This window comes from Tyto alba, unplaced genomic scaffold (genome assembly GCF_018691265.1).
Source record: "Tyto alba isolate M040663 unplaced genomic scaffold, T.alba_DEE_v4.0 Super-Scaffold_48, whole genome shotgun sequence".
In the NCBI taxonomy this organism is placed as follows: domain Eukaryota; kingdom Metazoa; phylum Chordata; class Aves; order Strigiformes; family Tytonidae; genus Tyto; species Tyto alba.
Genome location: NW_024881324.1, coordinates 21478847 through 21500879, shown reverse-complemented (window position 1 = coordinate 21500879; position 22033 = coordinate 21478847). Strand labels below are relative to the sequence as shown.

The window sequence follows — 22033 nt, the reverse complement described above, 5'->3', positions numbered from 1 at the left end:
TTTATGTTAGATAGATTGATGGATAGATGGATAGTCAGCTAGATGGATAGCTACACATAGAATTAAACACCTGCAAGAAAAAAAAAAATGTACAGAAAGATATAATGAATCCTGATGAGAAGATTGGCAAGGGTGGATAAAGAACTATCCTGTCAGTTTGGTGTAGTTCACAGGCAAGCAGGACCGGAAACTCCAGGGATTTCTGCTTTTTATCCACAAATGAGATACAACAGTATTGTTTCTGTTACAGGCTTTCATGACTGAAATCATCTACCTGGACTTGTGCAAAGCATTTGACACTGTTCAGCATGACATCCTTCTCTTGAAATCAGAGGGACATGGATTTGACAAATAGACCAACCAGTGGATAAGGAACTGGCTGGATGGTTGCACTCACAGAATTGCAGTCAACAGCTCGATATCCAGGTAGAGACCAGAGACAGGTGGCATTCCTCAGAGGTCAGTGTTGGGACCGGCACTGTTTAGCGTCTTTGTTGGAGACACAGACCATGGGATTCAGTGCACCCTAAGCAAGTTCACCAATGACACCAAGCTGTGTGGTGTGTTTGACACACTGGAGGACAGGGGTGCCATCCAGAGGGACCTGGACAGGCTACAGAGGTGGGCACATGCAAACCTCATTAAATTCAACAAGACCAAGTGCAAGGTCCTGAACATGAGTCGGAGCAACCCCATGCACAAATACAGGCTGAGTGGAAAATGGATTGAGAGCAGTGCTGTGGAGAAGGACTTGGGGCTATTAGTGGATGGAAAACTGACTATAAGCCATCAACGTGTGCTCACAGCCCAGAAAGCCAACTGTATCCTGGGTTGCATCAAGTGTGGCCAGCAGGTCAAGGGAGGTGATTCTCCCCCTCTACTCTGGTCTCATGAGACCCCACCCGGAGTACTGTGTTCAGCTCTGGGGCCCCCAGAGTAAGAAGGACATGGACCTGCTCGAGCCAGTCTAGATGAGAGCCACAGAAATGATCAGGGGGCTGGAGCACCTTCCTTATGAGGACAGGCTGAGAGAGTTGGGGTTGTTCATCCCAGAGAAGAAAAGGCTCTGGGGAGACTTTATAGCAGCCTTCCAGTACTTAAATGGGGCTACAGGAAAGATAGGGAGGGACTCCTTATCAAGGAGTGTAGTAATAGGATGAGAGCTAATGGTTTTTAAATGAAAGATGGTAGATTTAGATTAGATATAGGGAAGAAATTCTTCACTATGAATATGGTGTGAGAGCCAGCTTGTAACTTCCCAAAACAGAGACTGAGAAAAACAGCCTGAGGAAGAGATAAGGGATAGGGGAGAGCGGAGGCCCTCTGAGCCAAGGAATGCCTCAAAAACTTGCAAGTAACAAAATAATAGTCATGGTCTGGAGTCTGGAGCTAATAAGGCTGCCCGATTAGCACAGGATGCAGCTGGAGGAGGGGGTCCTGTGAAGACAGCATGGTTCTGCTCTGGTGCATATTGTAAAGTTTCAAGGGCCATCTGTCCTGTGAATGACTTTTCTTCATTATCCACAAAATGCATATTAAAGTTGACAACCCTGAACATGCTAATGAATATTAAGAAGTTCATACTAATTACATCATCCCATGAAGCACCTTACTCCTCTCCATACCTGTGATACATAGATATGAAGGTCAGCCTAGGGGACGGACCCAAGGAAAATGTGTGTAAATTGGGGGTGGCAAGGAGAGCAAGGAGACGAATGAGAGAATGAGCAAGCAACAGATAGAAAGAAAATAAGAAGACATGAAGAAGTGAAGAAGACAGATGCATCCCTGACAAACTCAGATGGGACCAGTGCAGGACACCAGACTGATGATCTCTATTTCTCCACTCTCTCTCTCCCTCTTCTTTCCTTTTTCCCCTTTACTACCATTACATAATGCAAAGCATACTATATCACTTGCCATCATTCATCATATACTTAGCCAATTATCATGTATCCAGTTAGTACAATTTTGGAAATTAATAAATTTCTGTGCATCGGCTTTGATACTCATCTCACCATTGTCCACTCTGTTGGGGATTTATGAATCTAAGTGACTTGTCTCCCTTGTCTGAGCGGGATGTAACAGGTGGTGAGACCTTGGAACAAGTTGCCCAGAGAGGTTGTGGATGTCCCCTCCCTGGAAGTGTTTAAGGCCAGGTTGGATGACACTTTGAGCAACCTGATCTAGTGGAAGGTGTCCCTGACTATGGCAGGGTGTTTAGAACTAGATGATCTTTAAGGTCCATTCCAACCCAAACCATTCTATGATATGATGCACACCTACAATGACAGAAACGCTGTATTTTGGGATGAGACCATAAACCCCAGGACATATGGATAGTTACGGACAGAAACACAGGGTTGAGAAGAATCACATGTAAACTTAGGCTTGTCTTTATAACAGCATTATGTAATTTTAGAACAACTCTGTGTCATTGTGCTGGGTATGTGTGTATGGTGGCATTTTTGGTATCTAGAAGGGGGCTACAGTGGTAGTGCCCTGTGAGAAGCTTCTTGAAGATCCCCCAGCTCCAAGTCAGACCTACCTCTATACCAAGGCTGAGCCAATCACCTGCATCTCTGTGATAACGTATTTAAGCAAGGGAACCTGAGAGAAGGAGTTGGAGTTGTGAGGAGGACTTGCGAGAAGAACATCTGTGTGAATACTGAGGTCAGTGGAAAAAAGCAAGAGAAACGGGGGGAAGGTGTGCCAGAACAGAGCCCCCCTGCAGCCCATGGTGAGATGGCAGTGCTGCCCCACCTCACTCACCCATGAAGGTCAATGGTGGAGCATATGCTGGCCTGCATCCTGTGGAGGACCTCACACAGGAGCAGGTGACTGCAACTGAAGGAGGCCAGGATTCTGTGGGAAGAAGCAGCCCCCAGTGTTGTAGTTTGGCACTGGGAGGATTGCAACACGTGGGGGTGTTCCACGACGGAGCAGCTCAGGAAGGGATGCACCCCATTGGAGGGACTCATGTTAGAGAAAGTTTGTGGAAGACTGTCTCATGTGAGAGGGGAACCATGAGGGAACAGGGGAAGAATGTGAGGAGTTCCCCCCACCCTGAGGTGAAAGGAAGTGAAGAACTGATTGCACTCCCCATTCCTTGTCCCCTGTGTTGCTAGGGGGAGGAGGTAGACAAATCAGGAGCAAAGCTGAGCCTAGGAAGAAAGGAGGGGTGGGGGGAAGATGTTTCTAAGATGAAGAAATGCTTCTCACTGTCCTACTCTGTTAAGTGGTGGCGGTGTTGTTGTTAGTGTCTGAGTTAAATTTGTGGTCTTTTTTCTTCCCCTAACAAGTCTGTCTTTTGCTTATGACCTTAATGAGTGAGTCATCCCTCCCTGACCTTATCTTGATTCCCGAGCTTTCTTCTTCTTTATTTTCTCCTTCCCAGCACTGGGAGGAAGAGGTGAGTGAGCAGCTGTGTGGTGCTCAGTTACTGTTTGAGCTCAAACCATGAGTCATATGCACCTATCTCAAAACCTGACAACACTTTCCCCTTGAAGATGAGTTGAGCATCTATATGTTTTGTGAAATACTGCAGTCAGACTATTTGTTGTGCATTGATATGATATGTTTCAGCCACTGCACTTCTGCACTGGATTTTAAATAGCATAAGGAAATTATTGGTGTTATAGAGTAGGTTGATTTATTAAAACAAGCTCCTGATCTACCAGGAACATTCATTAATTACAGAGTTGAGAATACACAGTAAAAAATTAGATCTGTAGGCCAATCAAATCTGAACCAAATCTGAAGTGAGTGTTTCAAGACTTGATGGGAAGTGGGCTAAAATATATATATGTTCTGTATCTGGAGAAGGGGAGAAGCTGACCAATGTCAATGGTTTAGCTGTTTGCTGCTCTCAAGCATCTTACCTATTGCTACAGATGCCTTTCACTGTTCCAGGAAAAACCAAACCCAACAGCTGTATCTGTAAATTTCAGAGACTGAAGATCTCTCTTTCCTCACCCTTCCTGTCATTCTTGTCTGTGGTGGCCATAGTCTTAATGACTGTGTCTGCATGCAGGTCACCACTTCCTGCCTGTACTGAAGGACTTAATATTGCCTGCTCTTCCCTCTCAATATGCAAAACTACAATTCTCACTCACACAAACTCATGAGTTTTGACTATAGACAGATGGTGCCTACGCATACAACTGCAGAGGGTATTCCCTGACTCTGGAGAATGAAGGGGGTGGAGCAGGATGAGCAGTCTGTACAGTCATACCAGTAAAGCAAGTACTAGCCATAAAGCAGTTCTGGCTGAGGAACGTTAGGAGTCTGCCTTATGCTCACTGTTGTGGTGTACAGATGCTATAAGACTGTTCTTACACTACAGCAATGTCCCAGCACTATATACATGGGCTGTCCCATGAGGAAGACAAGTCAGCTTAGTCAGCAGTCAACTTCTACTTGCTGACTCCAATTAAAGGCTTTTTAAGTGGCCCCTGGTGTTTCAAGTAAGTATACGCTCCAAATACCTCCATGCAGCTATTGGGTTTGTTCATTGTCACCTCTCATTTTATGTTATCATTGCTAAAGTTACTGTTTCTCATCGTGCAGTGATACAGTCCTCCCTGACATGCTGTGATTTCATAGATACAGCTTTGTCACCTGATCAGTTAGCAGTGGTACATGGCTTACAAAAAATGAGATGCATATGTTCCCTTAGCTTCCACTGACACACATGGAGAAGCTCACACAGTACAGTGCAGCCCTGTAGGATCATACCAGGTGAAGCCTTGAAAGTTTTTTCCTGGGTTTTAATGACAGTGTGCACAAATTAATAATGTCTGAGCCAGACTCAGTGTTTGAACCCTGCTCAATTTCTGGGTTAGCACATGCTGAGTCAATTAAGAGGCTTCTGCACACAATGAATTTCTTTTATAAACTCATCCTTAGTTTAATGAATTTAGTACTAACTGTTCAGTGAAGCTTGTATCCTTCTATTTTCCTTTTCTGTTTGGTGTGGTCATTAAAGATTTCTTATCAGTTTCAATAAAATCAGGAGCTTGCCTGGGACTGACACATTTTCCCTCCATACCTGGGAGTGCTACTCCATGCCCCACCTGAGGCCACTACACGCCAGTACGAAGGAGATGGTTCCTTCTGTCACCCTGCTTCTTGTAGCTTACACTCACTGTAGTTTGCTGAAGCACTCAGGTAGAATGACAGATACAATATGAATACAAAACCCAATAAACACTGTATGAAATAGCACCAGACAAAGGAAGAAATTGGTCATTCTATTCCTAATACAGTAATATTTCTTACTCTTATAGAGGACTGTACGCAGCACTATCCTAAAACCAGACATTTTCCCCTTTTTTTACTGATACTATTTTTTTTTCCCTATTTGCTTTGAGAGAGAGGAAGCTATTACAGTACTAACCACACAGCGGTGCTAAATGAAATTTGAATCATTTCTTTAGCAAAATATAAGAAAAGCTATTCCATTTTTAACATATGTAAATAACACAAGTATAGTAGTAATCAAGCATATATTGGATCATACCATGAAAATAAATTCACAACCAAAACAGATGATTTAAGATGTGCACCTTGTACAGCTGTAGCTGTTTGTGCCCATTTGGTGTCTGAAAAGAAGAGAATGGCCTTTTACCCCTGCCAATGCATTTAGCGTGCTGAAAGGAACAGTTTGGCTTGTGCAGTTTTTTATCATCAAAAGTATTTTCCACCAAAAATAAACATAGTCCAGGAGGGCTTCATTTTTCTCAATTTTGATATAGAAATGTCTCCATGTTTTTTGCATAGCAACAGAACAAAGAAGCATCTATTCATTGACTAACAGTTCCTGGCTGCAAGAAATTTTTAAAGAAAAATAAAAGCAAACTCTATAAATGTTTTTGAAATGGCTCAGCACTGAATTATTGCAGAATTTACAACTCAGAATATGCTGTGCATAAGCGCAAACCTGTTTTTAAAGCACATGGCACTTTTTATTAGTGGCTTTGACTGTTTATTATTCATAATTCATAACTGAAAGTGTTGGTCCTATTCACTAACCAGTCTTGATTTAAAGAAGGACTTAAATGCATACCTAACCTAAATATCTGTGTAATCCCACAAGGTCAAATCAGTGTTTTGAACACCACGCAATGTGAAATTACTACTTCTTTTTAGGCAAATGCATAGTGCTGTTGCAGGCTTGTACAGTACTGCTGGCAGGCATAATAATGGGTGTCTACAGAATTGTAAATGTCCAGTACTTCTGAAAATTTGAAAACTACAACCCATGAAAATACAGTTATATTATTACAAGTGTAGCGGGTATGAAAAGACAACAAAGTTAACAGTATCTTTAAGAATCCAGATTGCTCTTGTTTAACCTGGGATCCATCAAGGAATTTAAGTGGATGGATTTTGGATGATTCCAAAATATCTTAAAACACTTAGATCATTTAAAGCTTAGCGAATGGGACCTTCTCCCTGAGAAAAGTTCTGTGAAGGGCAATTTGTAGGGTTTGTTTGGTTTATCTTCTTTTCATACTCCTGCACAGAACAAAGCTGGTATTCCCTGACCTTCACAGCCTGTTATTGTCCCCAGGCTCACTATGACAGAGAAGATTAAGAAGGGATTAGGATTATAATTTTTTCTCCTCCTGTTCAGTGACAGAGATGTCTCATCTACATTAGGCAACATTGACTGATGTTCTGCTGTTTGAAAAAAGTGCCCTAAACTTTTAGATATGTCATATCTTGTTATTTAAAAGACTAAACAAATGCAGCAAAATACCATGACCAGCTCTAAAGTATCGAGATATGGAATGTGTAATTTTTTTTTTCTTTTTTTTTTTTTAAATTAATGGTTCAATTAGTTATTATATAATTCCCCATATAGCAGTCTCAGAAGTGGCCAGGGATTTTGCCTGTGATGGTCATAAGATAACTGTATCAGGCAAATTCATATGTGAAAACCCTTCATCAGTAACAACTATTATATGCATGCTCTTTGTATCTGCATTGCTCATTTGAATGTTTTGCCTATACAGTCTAATATATATATATATACACACACACTTAACAGTAGGTATGGAAAAACTCCATTGCTGTGCATAAAAACAAGCATCACAGCTGAGGTTTAGGACTAATCCAGAGAGAACTGAATCCTATCAAAACCCTACTCTTGACACTCAAACATTCATTTTTCTATGGTTCTTACTCATCGCTGTTTCTGACTGGCAGTGCATATGGAGGGGCGTGCAGCTGCTAAGCCTGACAGTTCCAGATGGAGTTATTTTTGAGTCATCAGCATAGAGGGAAAAAGGTAAGCAGAACAATTTTTAAAAATGAAACAAACTTTACAAGTTCACATAAGGAGTAAGAAGTACATTAAAACTTTTAGTCAGAAAAGAAGTGGGGGTGTGAAGAGTGCAGAGTTTGTGTCTCATTGACAAATTACTTCCTGTGGGTATCGTAGCTTCCATTTTATATCACTAAAACTAGCAGAAGAGTAAGTGACTTGACATCATCTGGTCCTTTAATGCACCCATGGCTAATTTCCTGTTTCCCAGGTCAAGAGGCTGAAGTCAGGAATTTCACTGTTAGAAGGAATATAATACAAATATAGATCGGTGGTCATAACCAAGGGAGATTTAAGTCCCTAAATTCTAAATTCTTTTGGAACTAAAGCTTCACTTTTCCTAAAGCATTTCTTAATACATACGTCCAGAACTGTTTCCTTCCCAGACCCCTGCAAAGTGTTCAACTCATAGATATGTTTATTTTACAAAAATTACACCTACATGCATGAGCTATATAAAACATAACCTGGCCTTTCAAAATGAGCTGCTGGTTAAGATTTGTTTCTACTAAACAAGTTGATCATTGGTGTACATGTACATGCCTGAGCTCAGAAGACAATCATTGGTTAAAATGTGACTCTCCCTATTTTGGCTCTCTCCTACTGAGTGCTATAAACACTAAATTTCAAATAACACTTATCCTTTCCATCTTTGAAAGTCATAAATTGAATAACCTTGAACTTATTCTAGAACACTAAGGCAACATCAACAGCTGAGATGCAATGTGGTCCCTTATATAAATATCTGATAACCAGCTATTCGGAATACTGTTAAGGGACCAGAAGTAGGATGTGTCAATTTGCAACTATTTGGGACTCCTCTACCCTAAGTAAAACTCTGTTCACCATAGTAATGTACAACAGCTTAATTATTAAAATAACAAACATAAATAACAAAATCAAAATAAAATACGGTTTTAGGTGGAAAACTTCCCATAAAAGAGAAATTATACTTTCCAGACAGAGAAAATAATTACTTCTCTGCCATTAAAACTGACATTATTTATGAAAAGTCATACCTGACTGTATTTGAAGTGAAACACTCAATTTCTTTTAAGACTAAGATCATAACCATACATTCTAATAAAGATACAAACTACCGTGTGTTACTTATGAGGCATAATTGCACAAAATGTAATTCTCTTACCCAGTTTCTCACTTGAGCCATAGGTATATACACCCCATTGGTGCCACATACCTTTTTCAGTTTGATGACTCCTTCCTGGGTGTTCTCATCTGTTATGATGTCAAACAGGTTTCCTCCATCTCCTGGAACAATGCTGTATTCAATTTCTGCATTTTTCCCAAAATCAGGGTCCACAGCTCTGATCCTTCCAATAGCAGAACCCACATGAGAAGACTCAGGTACTTTTAAATGGAAGATACCTGTGACAAAGTGACAGACAGTCATTCTTGGGATTTCTTGATAAATAATGCAGTATGTCTGATTAAAACCATGGAGCCTGTGCAAAATGACTTAATTTATCGAATTAATATGATGACATCAAAACAACAACATATTAGAAAAAACATGTGCATGTTTTCCCACTGATTTCCCGTTTTCTAGATTTGGTCCAGTGCAGCTGTAAGGTCCGTAACATCTCCGTCTCTTGAGATACCTATCTGTATTTCTACCTGTAATTTTACCCATATGGTTGACTCTTGAATTAAATTCGACTTGTAGATAATATGTGCTTAGAAGCATTTTCTTCCTATGTTTAATAGTTTTTAGTATCTGAATTTTTATTTTGAGGAAATGTATCTACTCATTTCACAGTAGTTGAGAGGAAAAATTCAGTGGAAAAAAGATTTCCACCCCTATTTGTAATATTCAGTATTGTAATTACAAGTACAACTCCTTAGAGGGGGGAAGATATAAAGTGTATTGTTTATACATTCACCACCAGAGGGTACTCTTACTAAAAGTTCAGCTCTAAACAAATTTTTAGCTATTATTTTCTATTTACTATTAGTGGTAACAAAAATATTAATAAAAAAAAACCCACAAAATTTACACACTTTTAAAATAAGCATTACTGGTTTCATGTGAGGACAAAATGGTTTCATTCAGGGAAAAAGCTATGTCGAAAAAATGTTACACATAACCGTTAAAATAGCAAAAAGAAAAGGTCCAAAGTACTTTTGAGTCAGCCTTGACTTTAATGACATCTGCATCATCAGACCTTAGTTCATAACACCCTGCCTTGGCTTATTACACCGCTGCTGAAGCATCTGCCTTTCCTGCTCAGCTGCACCTCTGGCTGGAGTTGTTATTTTGCACAGCTGTCAGAGAACACCACCACGTGCACCGATTTCCAGTGGGCATGTAGGGCTCGCCTTTCTTTACACAGCAGCCTTTGCTGTCAAAACCACCAGTAGCTTTTGGAGCTGATTTCAGTGGGCCCAGAATACTTGATTCACGTCACCCTGGCTCTCAACAAAGCTAGAATCTGCTTCCCCCATCATTTCCTTTTCCTGGGTCATTCTCCAACAGCTCTCACAGAGCAGCCCCTTTAGCGCAGGGAAAACATTGGCAATGGCCTTCTTTGTTCCTCTACATGTGAACAGGTAGGAGGAAATTTACACCTCTTTTTCAATAGTATAGCAGGACAGGCATCTGTGATGAGATTTCTGTGTGGTAGTTGTTCAGTCACACTTCACAAAATAAGGATCTGAGAAGCTGTATATCAATGTAACAGCAGGATAGATGACTTCCCCATCCAGCCACTGAAATAAACAGCAGGCGCTGTTCCCTGTTGTTATCTCCTTACAATGCATGCTGTGTCAGCTCTTTCAGTTTTACAGTATTTCCAGGTGAGGAAAAAAATTGCATCAGTACTGCTGGATTAGGAGCAAACCTACTCTTTTGTAAACTACTAGTTTGGACTATGGTACATATATAATTATCTGGCTGATTGCCTCTGAAAAATCTGGTCTGTTTCCTCCCTCTGTCCAACAGTATGCAAAGTATAGCTGAAGGCAAAACTTGCTTTGTTTGAAAAAATCCCTGTAATAAAGTCTGCTTGTGTCAACATCCACATTTGTACATTACCATGTGTAGCTTTGTAGTAGTCACTGACTGAACTACTAAAGATTATCCAATTACCATTTCACCGTTTCTTCCAAGGGAATATATTAAAGGAACCTTTCCTTCTTTTTCCAAGGGAATGTACTATACGAAGGTTTACTTCTCATTTTAACAGCTGGACAGAATCACTATGACGCAAAATATTATCAAGATGAGTAGCCTCAACTATTTATTCATTGTACTTCAATGACTCTGAGTAAAGAATAAAATTTTAACATAGTATGCAGGAGACAACCATAAATGCTCCTGTTATCTAATGTCAATTACAAATACATGTATTGCTGGATCTCTGCTATTCAAGGTACTCAGAAGAGGTGGAAGAAAAAGGATACAAAAAGGGCTTTGCCTGCACTTGAACGTTATATTACGTTTCCACAACATAGTTCTACCCCGATCCCTAGGTCTTTTACAGACACTTACAGATGACAGAAATCATTGCTGCAGTGTTTTCTCATTACAGCCACAATTTTGGTGTACGTAAAATGTAAGGGCATATGATAATGGATTTTTCCTTCTTTGCCTAGTTGATCTATTCTTAGTGAACAGAAGAACACTCAGATTTATTAAAACAAACATTTCTCTATAAAATATTGTACCTGGATGTAAATCATAAGAGACTTAGATGAAGTCAAAGAAACACTGTATTACTCTGTTCAGATGAAGTCAAAGAAACACTGTATTACTCTGTTCAGATTGTTTAGGCCTTTATCAGCTACTTTCAATGACTTGGCATTTCATCACTTCCAGAAATTCAACAGCAATAAAGATGGGGTCACACAGATTAATTTGAAACTCTGAAGTAATCTTCAACTCTGCCAGAGTCAGATCTCTGAAGATGTAGTATGTAATTACACTGCCATCGTCCTCCTGTAATATTATCTTCACAGCATATGGAAACTCTTAATGGTGCTGCTGTGACAACATACTTTCAGAATAAAATAAATGAAAATAAATAATTTATATTGTTGCCAGGTCAGGGAAAAACTTAAAGAGAATATAATGTATAGCACGAAAACTGTCTTTTTTTTCCCCAGAAAATAGTCTTTGCACAGAGGACATTTGAAATGATCAATACATGCTGCACATGAAATGTAACAGAAAGACAGTTTTGTAGCCATTTATTTTTCTGTTTCTAGAAGATATTACTTCTTGCTGTGGGCTTGCTGTGACAGTTTAGCATTATTCAGTTTTTATTGTCCATTTTGCCTGTACACGTTACTACCTCCATTTGCTATAGACATATATTGAAACGGGCCTGAGTAATAGCCTTTTACTCCCAAAGGTCCTGAAAACCTTGTTCTCTGCAGCTTCTAGGAATGATGGAACAAGCTGCTCAAACTTACACAGCAGCTGGTTATGCTGCGCAAACAGTTCTGTCAAATTTTGTAGATTGTCTCATGTGACTTCTCTGCTTACCAAAATATTTGCTTCTACTTGCATAAATCTCTTTTAAATGTGTTCTCTAAATTTGCTGCTGGCTTTTGTAAAGGATGAGTGATGTGGGATGTAACAAAGAAGCAAACTCTTACTTCCCTCAGACTACACTATGAAACTAGACTCTGCAACTAGTTACACTTTTGAAGATTTAAGTCATGTATATTGCATGCAGCTTGGAATATTTTCACAAATATGAAAGCTGGTATCAATGCATATTGCCTGGTCATGATTTTCCACCCTGTTGTAAATGGAATTTTAAGGAAAAAAAAAAAAATTAAATGTTATTTTTAAGGCCAAAAGTCATGTATTAGTTGACATGCTTAATTTATGTAACACTTTGCACTTAAATTACACTTAAAATTCAACAAAATTAGAGAAAGTCCAGTGATTATGTAGCATAGCATAAGCATTCAGGCATTCCCTTATAAAGCCTGTGTAGTGTCTATGTGACTCAAGGTGTGAAACTTCCTTGGAATTTCAGGTTGAGCAGCATCAATAAGGATGATAAAAATATATTAGTTATGATGCTGTTGAAGCATTTAGGTTGAAATGGATGATAGGGCTTATTACTCAGCCTCCAAAACATTCAGGAAACAGAGGTGGAGGTGAGTTAACAACTTGCACATGCTGCCTCCAAATTTCTAAAACAAAGATGGTTCCAAAGCATATAGCAGGAAGAAATCAGAGCTGAGTAAATGACAGGTAATCAGTCATATTGACTGAAATTCAGCACGCATTTATAGTTCTTTTGACATGATTAGATTAGTTTTAGTTTTTAAGGCTCAAAAAAATATTCTGGGGCTTGATTTTTATTTACAAAGGGGGATTTTTGTTTTGTTTCTCTACACCTGCAGTTTATGTGTACACCATCATTTACCAAAAAGGTTTTAAATTCTGATGGGAATAAGAAATGAAAATCATTACTACATCTCATCACCAAAGAATCATTAAGAAATAACCAAGATTAGCACCTAAGGACTTAAGATAAATGCATAATGGCCCTTCAGCAAACAGCTGGAAATGGTAATTGAGCTTTTTTCTAATCTGTCACCATACATGTACTACATGTATGCAAGATTATCCTCTCCTGCTTCTTCTTTGTTTATATTTTTTTCAGTTCTCTTTGGCAGCTGCCAAAGTATTGCATTGAAGTTAATCATGATAGCATGAATCTTACATGCAATAACATTGAAATAAAATAATTTCTTTCTCTTTGATTTACATCTTTCGTGTTTTCTCAGGAAAAAAGAATCAGATTATGAATATTATAATATTTTTGTTTTCCTAAATTACCAAGACATTTCAGTTTTTATCCTGCACAGGTTATAAGGGCACTGATTTCTGTCCATTCAGAAAGAATCCAAGGACAACAGTTCGTATTTGCTTACTGGTGTCTTAACAATAGTGTGATAGGCAAAATAAAGAATACTGTAAATACAAACAGATACTCTGTATACTAAACCTGTTACATCAGCTACAGCTAATCATCCTAATAATTAGCGGCTTCTGATGTACATGCTCCTGAAACTGGAAAGATGTGATTTAGCACAGCAGCGACTTATACTTGTGCCTCTCCTAGCTGTGATTCTGTGCCCTGCCAGGGGCTGGGACCTTGCACAGGGAAGAAAAAGGCCAGGCTTCTTCACCATGTGCTCTGATGCAGGTCATGCATGACCTGGCATAGGCTGCTAAAAAGTTCAGTAATCACAAGGTTTCTTCCACCCTCAAAGCCACTGCTCTGAGTTAGGGTTTATGGCCTCACTAGATATAAGATAATCATTCTTAAAAAGTCTTAGTTCTCTGCTATGGATCTCAAAGTCCACACCTAGCAAGAGCTACATCTTCCCAGACTGCAGAGTCCAAGGGTCTCCAGTTCTTCAAAGGAAAATGAGCAGAAGCAAAGCTCCTTTCAAGTTTGATCCTGCCCAAGTTTAGGCTAATCCACATGATGGAGCTTTCCCAGAGCTGGCAGCTGCTGAACCAGGCTCTTGTCAGCCCCCCAGGTGAGCTAGAAGACTGAGGTTTTGAGGCGACCCTCTTTCTTCCTTCCCTAAAGGGAAAAAAATGTTCATCATATCTGGTATAATTTTTGTATACTGACAAATTTAAGTTTTGCTGTTTTTACCACTGATAAGCTGTTGTCAGAAAGCTTTCTAAAAATAAACCTCCCCGTTACATACTAGAGACTAATTCCACAGAGCATATTATCCCCCTTGTTGGAGCAAGGGTTCAGGAAATGGGAAATGCCAGTCCATTTTCTCAGCTGAAGATATTCATACCCACAGCTCTGTCTCCAAAGAGTGCTGGGTGTAGCAGAGACAACAGAGAATATTCTGTTCATCAGCATAATGTAGGAATAATTCTAGAAGCAGTTGTTTGAAGCCACACACATTCAGATGTGTGCGTCCTAATAGCTAAGCAAGAATAATACTTAATCTTCTTTGAATAATGTTAAATTTTCTTTTGTATGGTGGCATAGTTTTACTAAGAGGGGAAGAAAATGTTCACTTCTAGAACTTACTCAAGTTTATAATTAAGGATTTCTCCTAAATGATATGGAGTTGAATTATTACAAGCTGAGGAGACCAAATCAAGTTCCTGAGTAACTAATTTAATTATGCTGTTATTACTGTATAGGAATGACGCTACCATTATCACTTTCCCTTCCATTGGTCTTGCTATATGGAAAAGTGGTGGCTAAATACTCATCTGTGCAAAGTCTGACTTGGTCAATGCATTCCTGTGTTAGACAGCATGCTTCCTGGATCTCTGAGGTCATATGTGGAAAAACAGTTCTAGATGATGAGCTTCATTATGTACCATGACCAGTAAAGAACTGTTATGATAATATCCAGTCTACTGATTAAGAAATTATTACCAAACAAAAAAAGGCAGTAAAAAAGTCCAAAATACAATGAGGAAAATAATTTTTAGGGGGTCTAGTCTGAAAGCTTGAATCAAAAGTTTTTATGTAAGTTATATAGCAGTTATAAAGAATTATCAAGGTGTAGCATGCCTTACAGATAGAAAAATGATAGTTTTCAAGAGAAAATGTCTTTCCTTTTTCAGAATCTCAGGCAGCATGTAATTGGCATCTATCGGATAGGTCTATTAGTAATATTCTGGTGATCACACCGTCACCATGAAATAAATCAATACACTTATTCCCTTTATAAAATTTAAATTGCATGATATATATGAAACATTAGCATGATAAAAAGTATATTGCCAAGGATGGGACAGACAGTTTGTAATGCTCTGCTTAACATCTCTGCTTCTTAAATACCTTGCGTGCGCTTTTTCGTATTTTCTTTATTACTCTGGCACAAAATATAATAACACAATTTTACTACAATTCATTCACTCTTAAGAATGTGGTCAAACCATTTACTTTAGGATCTAAGCCAAGTGCTCTAAATCATCTGTACTGGAAGAATCATTTTTCTCTCCATCGACTAAGGAAATTAGGTCCCTATCTTTAGTCCTCTGAGTCACATCTAAGTTGCGTGTTTAAAATCACCTAAACAAAACATGGTCATCTTTTGTATTACTCAGACAACTGCCTGTGAAGCTTTGTTTTTAACATGCTCACTGCTTACATTTTATGTTTTCCCTAAAATACATATTACTTTTCTTCACTGTGTTGGCACAATCTGAAGCAGAAAATTATTATTCCTAAAGATAAAAATGTGAAATCATCAAGTACAAGTGCATAATAGTTTACTGCTATTTGTTTTAAGTTTTGGCTTCTGTATACAGTTTCCTTAAAATACTTGTGATTTAGTGTGTGATATGGAACAAAAAATAATCATAGGATGGCAATTGGCCTTACATTTGTAGTATCTTATACTTTGGAGCAAGTAAGATCAACTTATCAAAAGTGATGTTTATATCTTCCAATTTAAGTGTTTAAAGGTAAGATGAAAACTGTGGGTAGAAAGTGCTTAGTTATAGATCCTTCTCTTGAGAGCACTGGCAATCACATTTATAAGATCAACAAATTTGACATGGAAGCCACTGAGAAAAAAATAATTGTCATGAATTCAAGAGAATACTGAAAGAGTTCTTCTGAAATATTCCTGTTATTTTATTTTTATACTTTTCTCTATGAAAAAAATCAACTAAACATGTATTTTGGACTCAACAAAGACTTTCAAAACTGCTTCAAAACAGCTTCTATTGCTGTCAATAGGAACCTTTGACTTCTTGCAAATATGATTTTGGGCATTCCATTTAATGTTTTTACAAGGAGTGGAACACTCCTGAAAATCTGACTACAACTGTGGTTGTAGGGATTTCTGAAAATCACAAGCCTAAACTATTGTGATTATAATTAGGTAGTTACATATGGTCTGTTTCACTTCATGTTGCACTGTAGCCTCTAAATTTTCAGAAAGCAAGACCACCACTGTCAGAAGCAGGAAGGTTGTGTTGATTTCTTATTCAGACAGAAAGCCTCGGGGAAGAAGTCAAATACTGCCAGAAATGTTAGTGATGCAGCAAGTGACACTGTAGTCTGTGAGTCGCTTTTAAACCAATTCTCAAGGCATTGCAAGGCAACCCCATGCTGTTAAATCTGTAGCCCCGGCTGCTCTTAAGTATCAGAGAGTAGGTTGAGATGCACGGTGCTTTTTAGCCATCCCAAGGTTACTGTGGATAATTTCATGCATCCAATCTAAATACTCTCTGTGTTTTGAATTAATAATTTATTCACCGCTCCCCACAGAAAACACATTGGGGTGGAATGAATGTCATGATTCCAGGCAAAGGTTGATGAATTTCTATGCACTGTATTTGTTTACACCTTCTATACAGAAGGTAGTGGATGCAAAATACAATTATTAATAATCTACTATGATGATAATGATGTGTTTAAAAATAATTGACATATAAATCTTGTTTTTAATGATCAATTACCATTTAAAACTGATGATAGGGGGAAATCAATTGGATAAGTGCAGACTAACAACATAATTTTATGACCAATAGATAATATTTAACTTCTAACCACTACTGTGTTCATTTGTATTTCTTGGACTATTGCTTACTGTGCAATCAAAGCATTATATTTTACCTAGCAACAAATTACCTATATTATTCATTAGCTATGGAATAGTAAGAAATATCTATGTTTAGAAAGAAATAGCTATATTTGTTTTCATGCTCTGCTTTGCAGCTGAGGGTTCGGTCTCAGTTTAGAGCATTAAAGAGGTTTTTGTTTCATTCAATCAGTACTGCAAACAGTACTATAAGAAAAGTCTTTCTTAGTTATGCATTCTTGAGAAAGTTAAAAAATAATTTAAATTTAACAGACATAAAAGTTACTAAAACTTTAGTGTTTTGAGAATCTATAGTAACTGAAATCCTTCCAGTTTATTTCTCATATTTTTTCAAAATATTATGCTTTAGTTGGGTTTTGTTTCATTGTTAAGTCTGAATCAAATGTTTGACTCTTCAAGATGCTTTATGATTAAGATCATTCAACAGTGACAGCTACCAAAAAAAAAAAAAAAAAACCACCAACAAAGCAACCCAAAAATTGACACTCTAGGGAGCTTTTACTAAGACTACATCTAGTTTTGGGGGCAAATCATCTCTTCCTGAAAGTGCTTGAAGAATTCTGATACAGAAAGGAATAAGAAAAAATTAAAAGAAAGTTGGTCACAAGTGTAAATAACAATGTCGAATTTTATGTTAGCTCCTTTATGTTGCACACACACATAGTAACAGAGGCCTACTTAGTTGTCAGGTTCTGTGACCCAAGATGGGCTGCATGGCCTGGATTGCAAAGCATAGGCTCAGAAAAGCTACAACTGTACAAAGAAATTTCATGTACCAGCTGTACACTGCGGTCCAGAAGCTAGTCAGTATAGAATGGCCTGTTTCCATGTTATTAAATTCTTTTACCCACAAAAAAATAGGTCAGCTTCATAGAAAGTGACCACAGAGAATAATTCCTGATCTGTACTCATTTCCCCAAATGACCTGAATTTGTCTGAGAAAGCTTTACTTGGTGTTGGTCAAAACTGCACCCAGTGATTGTGCTAAGGCTAACAGTATGGATGATTTAAATGTCCAGGAACTTACCCTGACACTCTCAATACCTCTAAGTTTTCAAAGCAAAATAAAACAAGCCATTGTATACCTTCTATTAGATTATATAAAAATGTCTAAAATCACAGTGATTAAGAGTTGCTGTAGAAAAAATAGAAAAAATACAGTGGCTTTTTAATGACTAGCTGTCAAACACGTAGCTAACTTGGGTGGGTCAAATAGAAACAGCAGGCAAGTGTCACTGAGCTGAGTGACAGTAGTGGCCAAACCAAGCAAGACAGAGCTGTAAAGTGCTTTTCTGGGATGGTGAAGACTCATGATCTCAGTATAGAAAAATATGTAGAGACTCAGAGCTGGAAGTGAACCAACAAAGGATAAATTATTTTATCAGTGTTATTGGGGAGAAAAAAAACACTGTGGGAGGAGAAGGAGGAGATGGCCATACAGTAATTACAAGATGAAAATGAGATCAAGGATAAATTTGTGTCTCTTTTAGGAGAAGGGAGACAAGAGTGCATGTTGAATGTAAAGGTAGATAGGGTGAGGAGGAAAGAGCAGGCCAGAGGATGGAGAGACAGACATGCAGATAGTACAGAGGTGTGAGGGTTGGAAGGAACCTGGATTAAAGAGGAGTTACCTTAAATACTCCTCTGATTCCTGTAAGAGCACTGTGCAAATACTGGTCTGCTAGTATTCATTCACATAGTGATTTGACTATTGCTTTGCTGGTGTTAAAGCTGTAGCTAAGTGACTCACTGATATTAAAATCCAAACTTATAATGATCTCTGCATGGCTGCTGGTTTCATGATTGTCGTACAATTTCATGAGCCTGTTTCTGACGTCTTTACATTCTAGTCTTCCATCAATCCTTGAAAAAGTTGGTAAAAATATATTTTCAACTCAAAAATACAGTTTTAGCTTACCCAGAACTCACAGGTAAATGGAAATCAGACGATTAAGATTTTCTAACATTAAATATTTAAGCTTGATTTACAAAATCAAGCTAGTGCTTTTTGCTTATGGCACAGTGGTTAGAAAATTAACAAAGGTGGAGTAAAGCAGGATTCAACCTTCCTTCCCATTCTTATGCAAAGCAAGTTCTGACTCTCCCATCTAATCACTGCCTACAGGGTACTCTGCAATGAGCCATTCCACCTGTCCTGTGTAACTATCTCCCATGCGGTATATAATAAGTAATTAGTTGCTGGAAAAGAATTAGTGCATCTTGTCTGCCAGGCAAATTCTTTAATCAATTAAAGATATACTGATTTTCATTCTGAGAGCCCATGAATATGCAAGTGCTGTACATACAGCACAACAACCTTTAACAAGAGTAAGAAGAGAAGCCGTACTTTCCTATCTAAATCATAGCGGGTAGAATAACTTCCCAGAGAGCTAGGTGGACTTGGTAAAATAATTAATTAGGCAAATCGGAGCTCTGAACCTTAATCCCAAATAAATTTTTTAGCAAATTTACCAGCAAATTTTCCAAGTAGGGAAGGAATAATTCTTCCACACTTTTTTTTTTTCTCAAATCGAAACATGTGCTTTCATTATTTTAATTTTTTAGGTTAGTGAACAGAATAATTTCTTAATCACACAGTCCTTTTCTGTAAATCTCTAATTTACTGCTGAGTGGGATCTGCATTATATTCTTCTGAAATCTTTAAAAGCAGATAGCATTATCTGAGGAACTTCTCTTTCATAGGCCACTCATCCAAAGCAGGGGGTTAAAAGATTTTTCTTTCCATCTCATGTGGACCAGAAGACCTTTTACTTGCACCCTGTATCTGAACCCAATTTTGCAATAAAATCTGAGCAAGACTGATTCAAAGACACATGAATGAAATCAGGAACATTAGTTTACTGAGTGAACAAAATTGACCTGCTTTTATTAAGTAAAACCTATGCTAAATAGTGTGTGTGCAATTTCTGTGATGTACTAAGCTTCCCAGAATATATAAATAAATAACTATGATAAGAGTTTTCAATCCACAGAGTGTGTATGCATAAGTATGTATAGGCAGGCTATTTCAGGTTCAGCACTCGGTTGTATTTTTTTTTCAAAATATTTCTACAGATTTCAGTACTTGAAATGAAACCTATTAAAATATTCTATGAACCAATAAATAATAACTGAAAATAGATGCTACCTTAAGGGTAATATGCAAACTCTATTCCTAATACCATAATTGTGAAATAGATAATAGATCTATATAATAGATAATCCAGAAAATAGATCATTCAAGTAGCATGCAAAGGTTATATAACTACGAGAAAAAAGGCTCACTCTCTTTTACAAAGGTTTACTTTTTCACTTGCACTGAAATTCCTGGAATTGCATCAATGAAAAATATTTTTTTCCAATTTCTGAATTGTCTGTTTTGGTTTTTGTTGACGTATCTTTTAAAAATTGTTGTTTCTTCTTCTGTCTCCAGTGGAGGATATAACACATTCTGTGAAATGCATTGTACTGGCCACTCCTGAAATCCAAATCCAATTAGCTGCAAAATTCCACAGTATGGACAGGCAGATCATGTGCAAGGTCCTAGGAATGATCCTTCTACCTTGCCTTCTTTAAAGTGTCATTACCAGAAAGATGAATAGTGGAATTTCTGTTTCCAAGCATGTTAGCATTTCTGGAAATTTGCCGTGTTCTTTTATGCAAACTAACTTGATGGATTTCACTGGCATGTTTCAGAAAAGATAATGACAGCAAAAAACGGGCCCTTGTGATGTCTAGGCATTGCCCTACAGCCATCTGAACATTTTAAATGTGGTTGCAAAAGAGCTCTGAGACAATAGTTTCTGACCATGGGAGATGTTCTCTTAAAGAGAAGACATGCACAAGTAGACAAAATTCAAGTATTGGGTCCAAACCTTACTTCATTTTTCTTCTATCAAAATCAGTTTTCAATCACTCCTCTACAATATTGACTTCTCATGACAGTTGGAAAAAATATGATAAAACACAGCTTTAACTAAATAGTTCTTTTGAATAAAAAAAAAAAAAAAAGTAAATTCAGGGAGTGTCACCTTAAAAATGCATACCTTAAAATAAACCCAACTTATTTCTGACTTCATAAGACAATTGAGAATGGTCTTTTACTTGCTAATATCAGAACAAAAACTGTATACATTATAAAATTCAATTGCATTTCTTCTATATCAAGGCCTTATCCTCTAAGAGTATATTTATGTCACATTAAAATAAAAAGGCATACTATTCCTTTGACTAAAATGATTCGTATGTGCTTTTATTGCTCAGCATGTAAGGGTTTATTTATCTAAATTGCTTCCACAGTCACTCTGTCATCAGTAAACAAAAGAAAGAGTCAGGAAAACTGAATCACAATAACCTTATAAAGTATGAATCAACCACTTCACTTAATTGGTTTGATTCCATAAACTATAATTTATACCAATTAATTATACAGCTTTTGTCATTTAAATGTTGAGGTAAATATAACCCATCCATCCTTTCTTGAAGCTTATTTTAAGATTTGGAGGCAAGCCACAGCTGTCCTTGCTGCTAACTCAGACTGGTCTAACGCTTGATATATTAAGGGTTAGCCCACTAGATTCTAGGAAGGATGTGCTGAATTGTCTTTTTACTTAACCAGCTATCATGTACGTGAGTAGCTGAGAAAGGCCATCAGTTCCCTCCTGGACCAGGATGCATGCCTACAGATAAACAGCTTTTATCCATTCTTCTCTGTTCAAAGGCAACGTTGTGTTATACCAAATTTTCATTTAATTGTTTGAACATTGTTGCTATGATAGGAAAACTACTTTTCCTTTCTGTCTTTACCTTATTTTTTTCTGGTTTTGGCAAGAATCAAACTTTGGTATGAAACATTTATTTAATATGTGAGAAAAAATCTATCTTTAACAATGAAACATTCACAGTATTGCAGAAAGTCAGTGTACTAATGAAGACTCAGGAAAGACATATATAAAACACTTCTGGAAATAAATTTCTACTAATAAAATAATTCAGATTCATTTTTCCTTTTAGTTATAAAGAAAATATCAGTTTTCTGAAGTGTCTCAGTTTTCTGAAATATGGGCCAATAGATACCCGCAGGTCAAACAATTCTGACAGAAATATATAATCTTTAAA

At 37.6% G+C, this 22033-nt stretch overlaps 1 protein-coding gene across 2 annotated transcripts in view; it reads right to left on the bottom strand.

Annotated features, from left to right (window-relative positions):
- The window catches only part of CDH12 (cadherin 12), a 382326-nt gene that overhangs the window by 47149 nt on the left and 313144 nt on the right, over positions 1–22033 (bottom strand). For both annotated transcript variants that reach the window (XM_032991982.2, XM_032991983.2), the window contains one exon: positions 8529–8716. In XM_032991982.2, coding sequence (XP_032847873.1) covers positions 8529–8716 — 188 coding nt within the window. The remainder of the gene's footprint in view (positions 1–8528; positions 8717–22033) is intronic.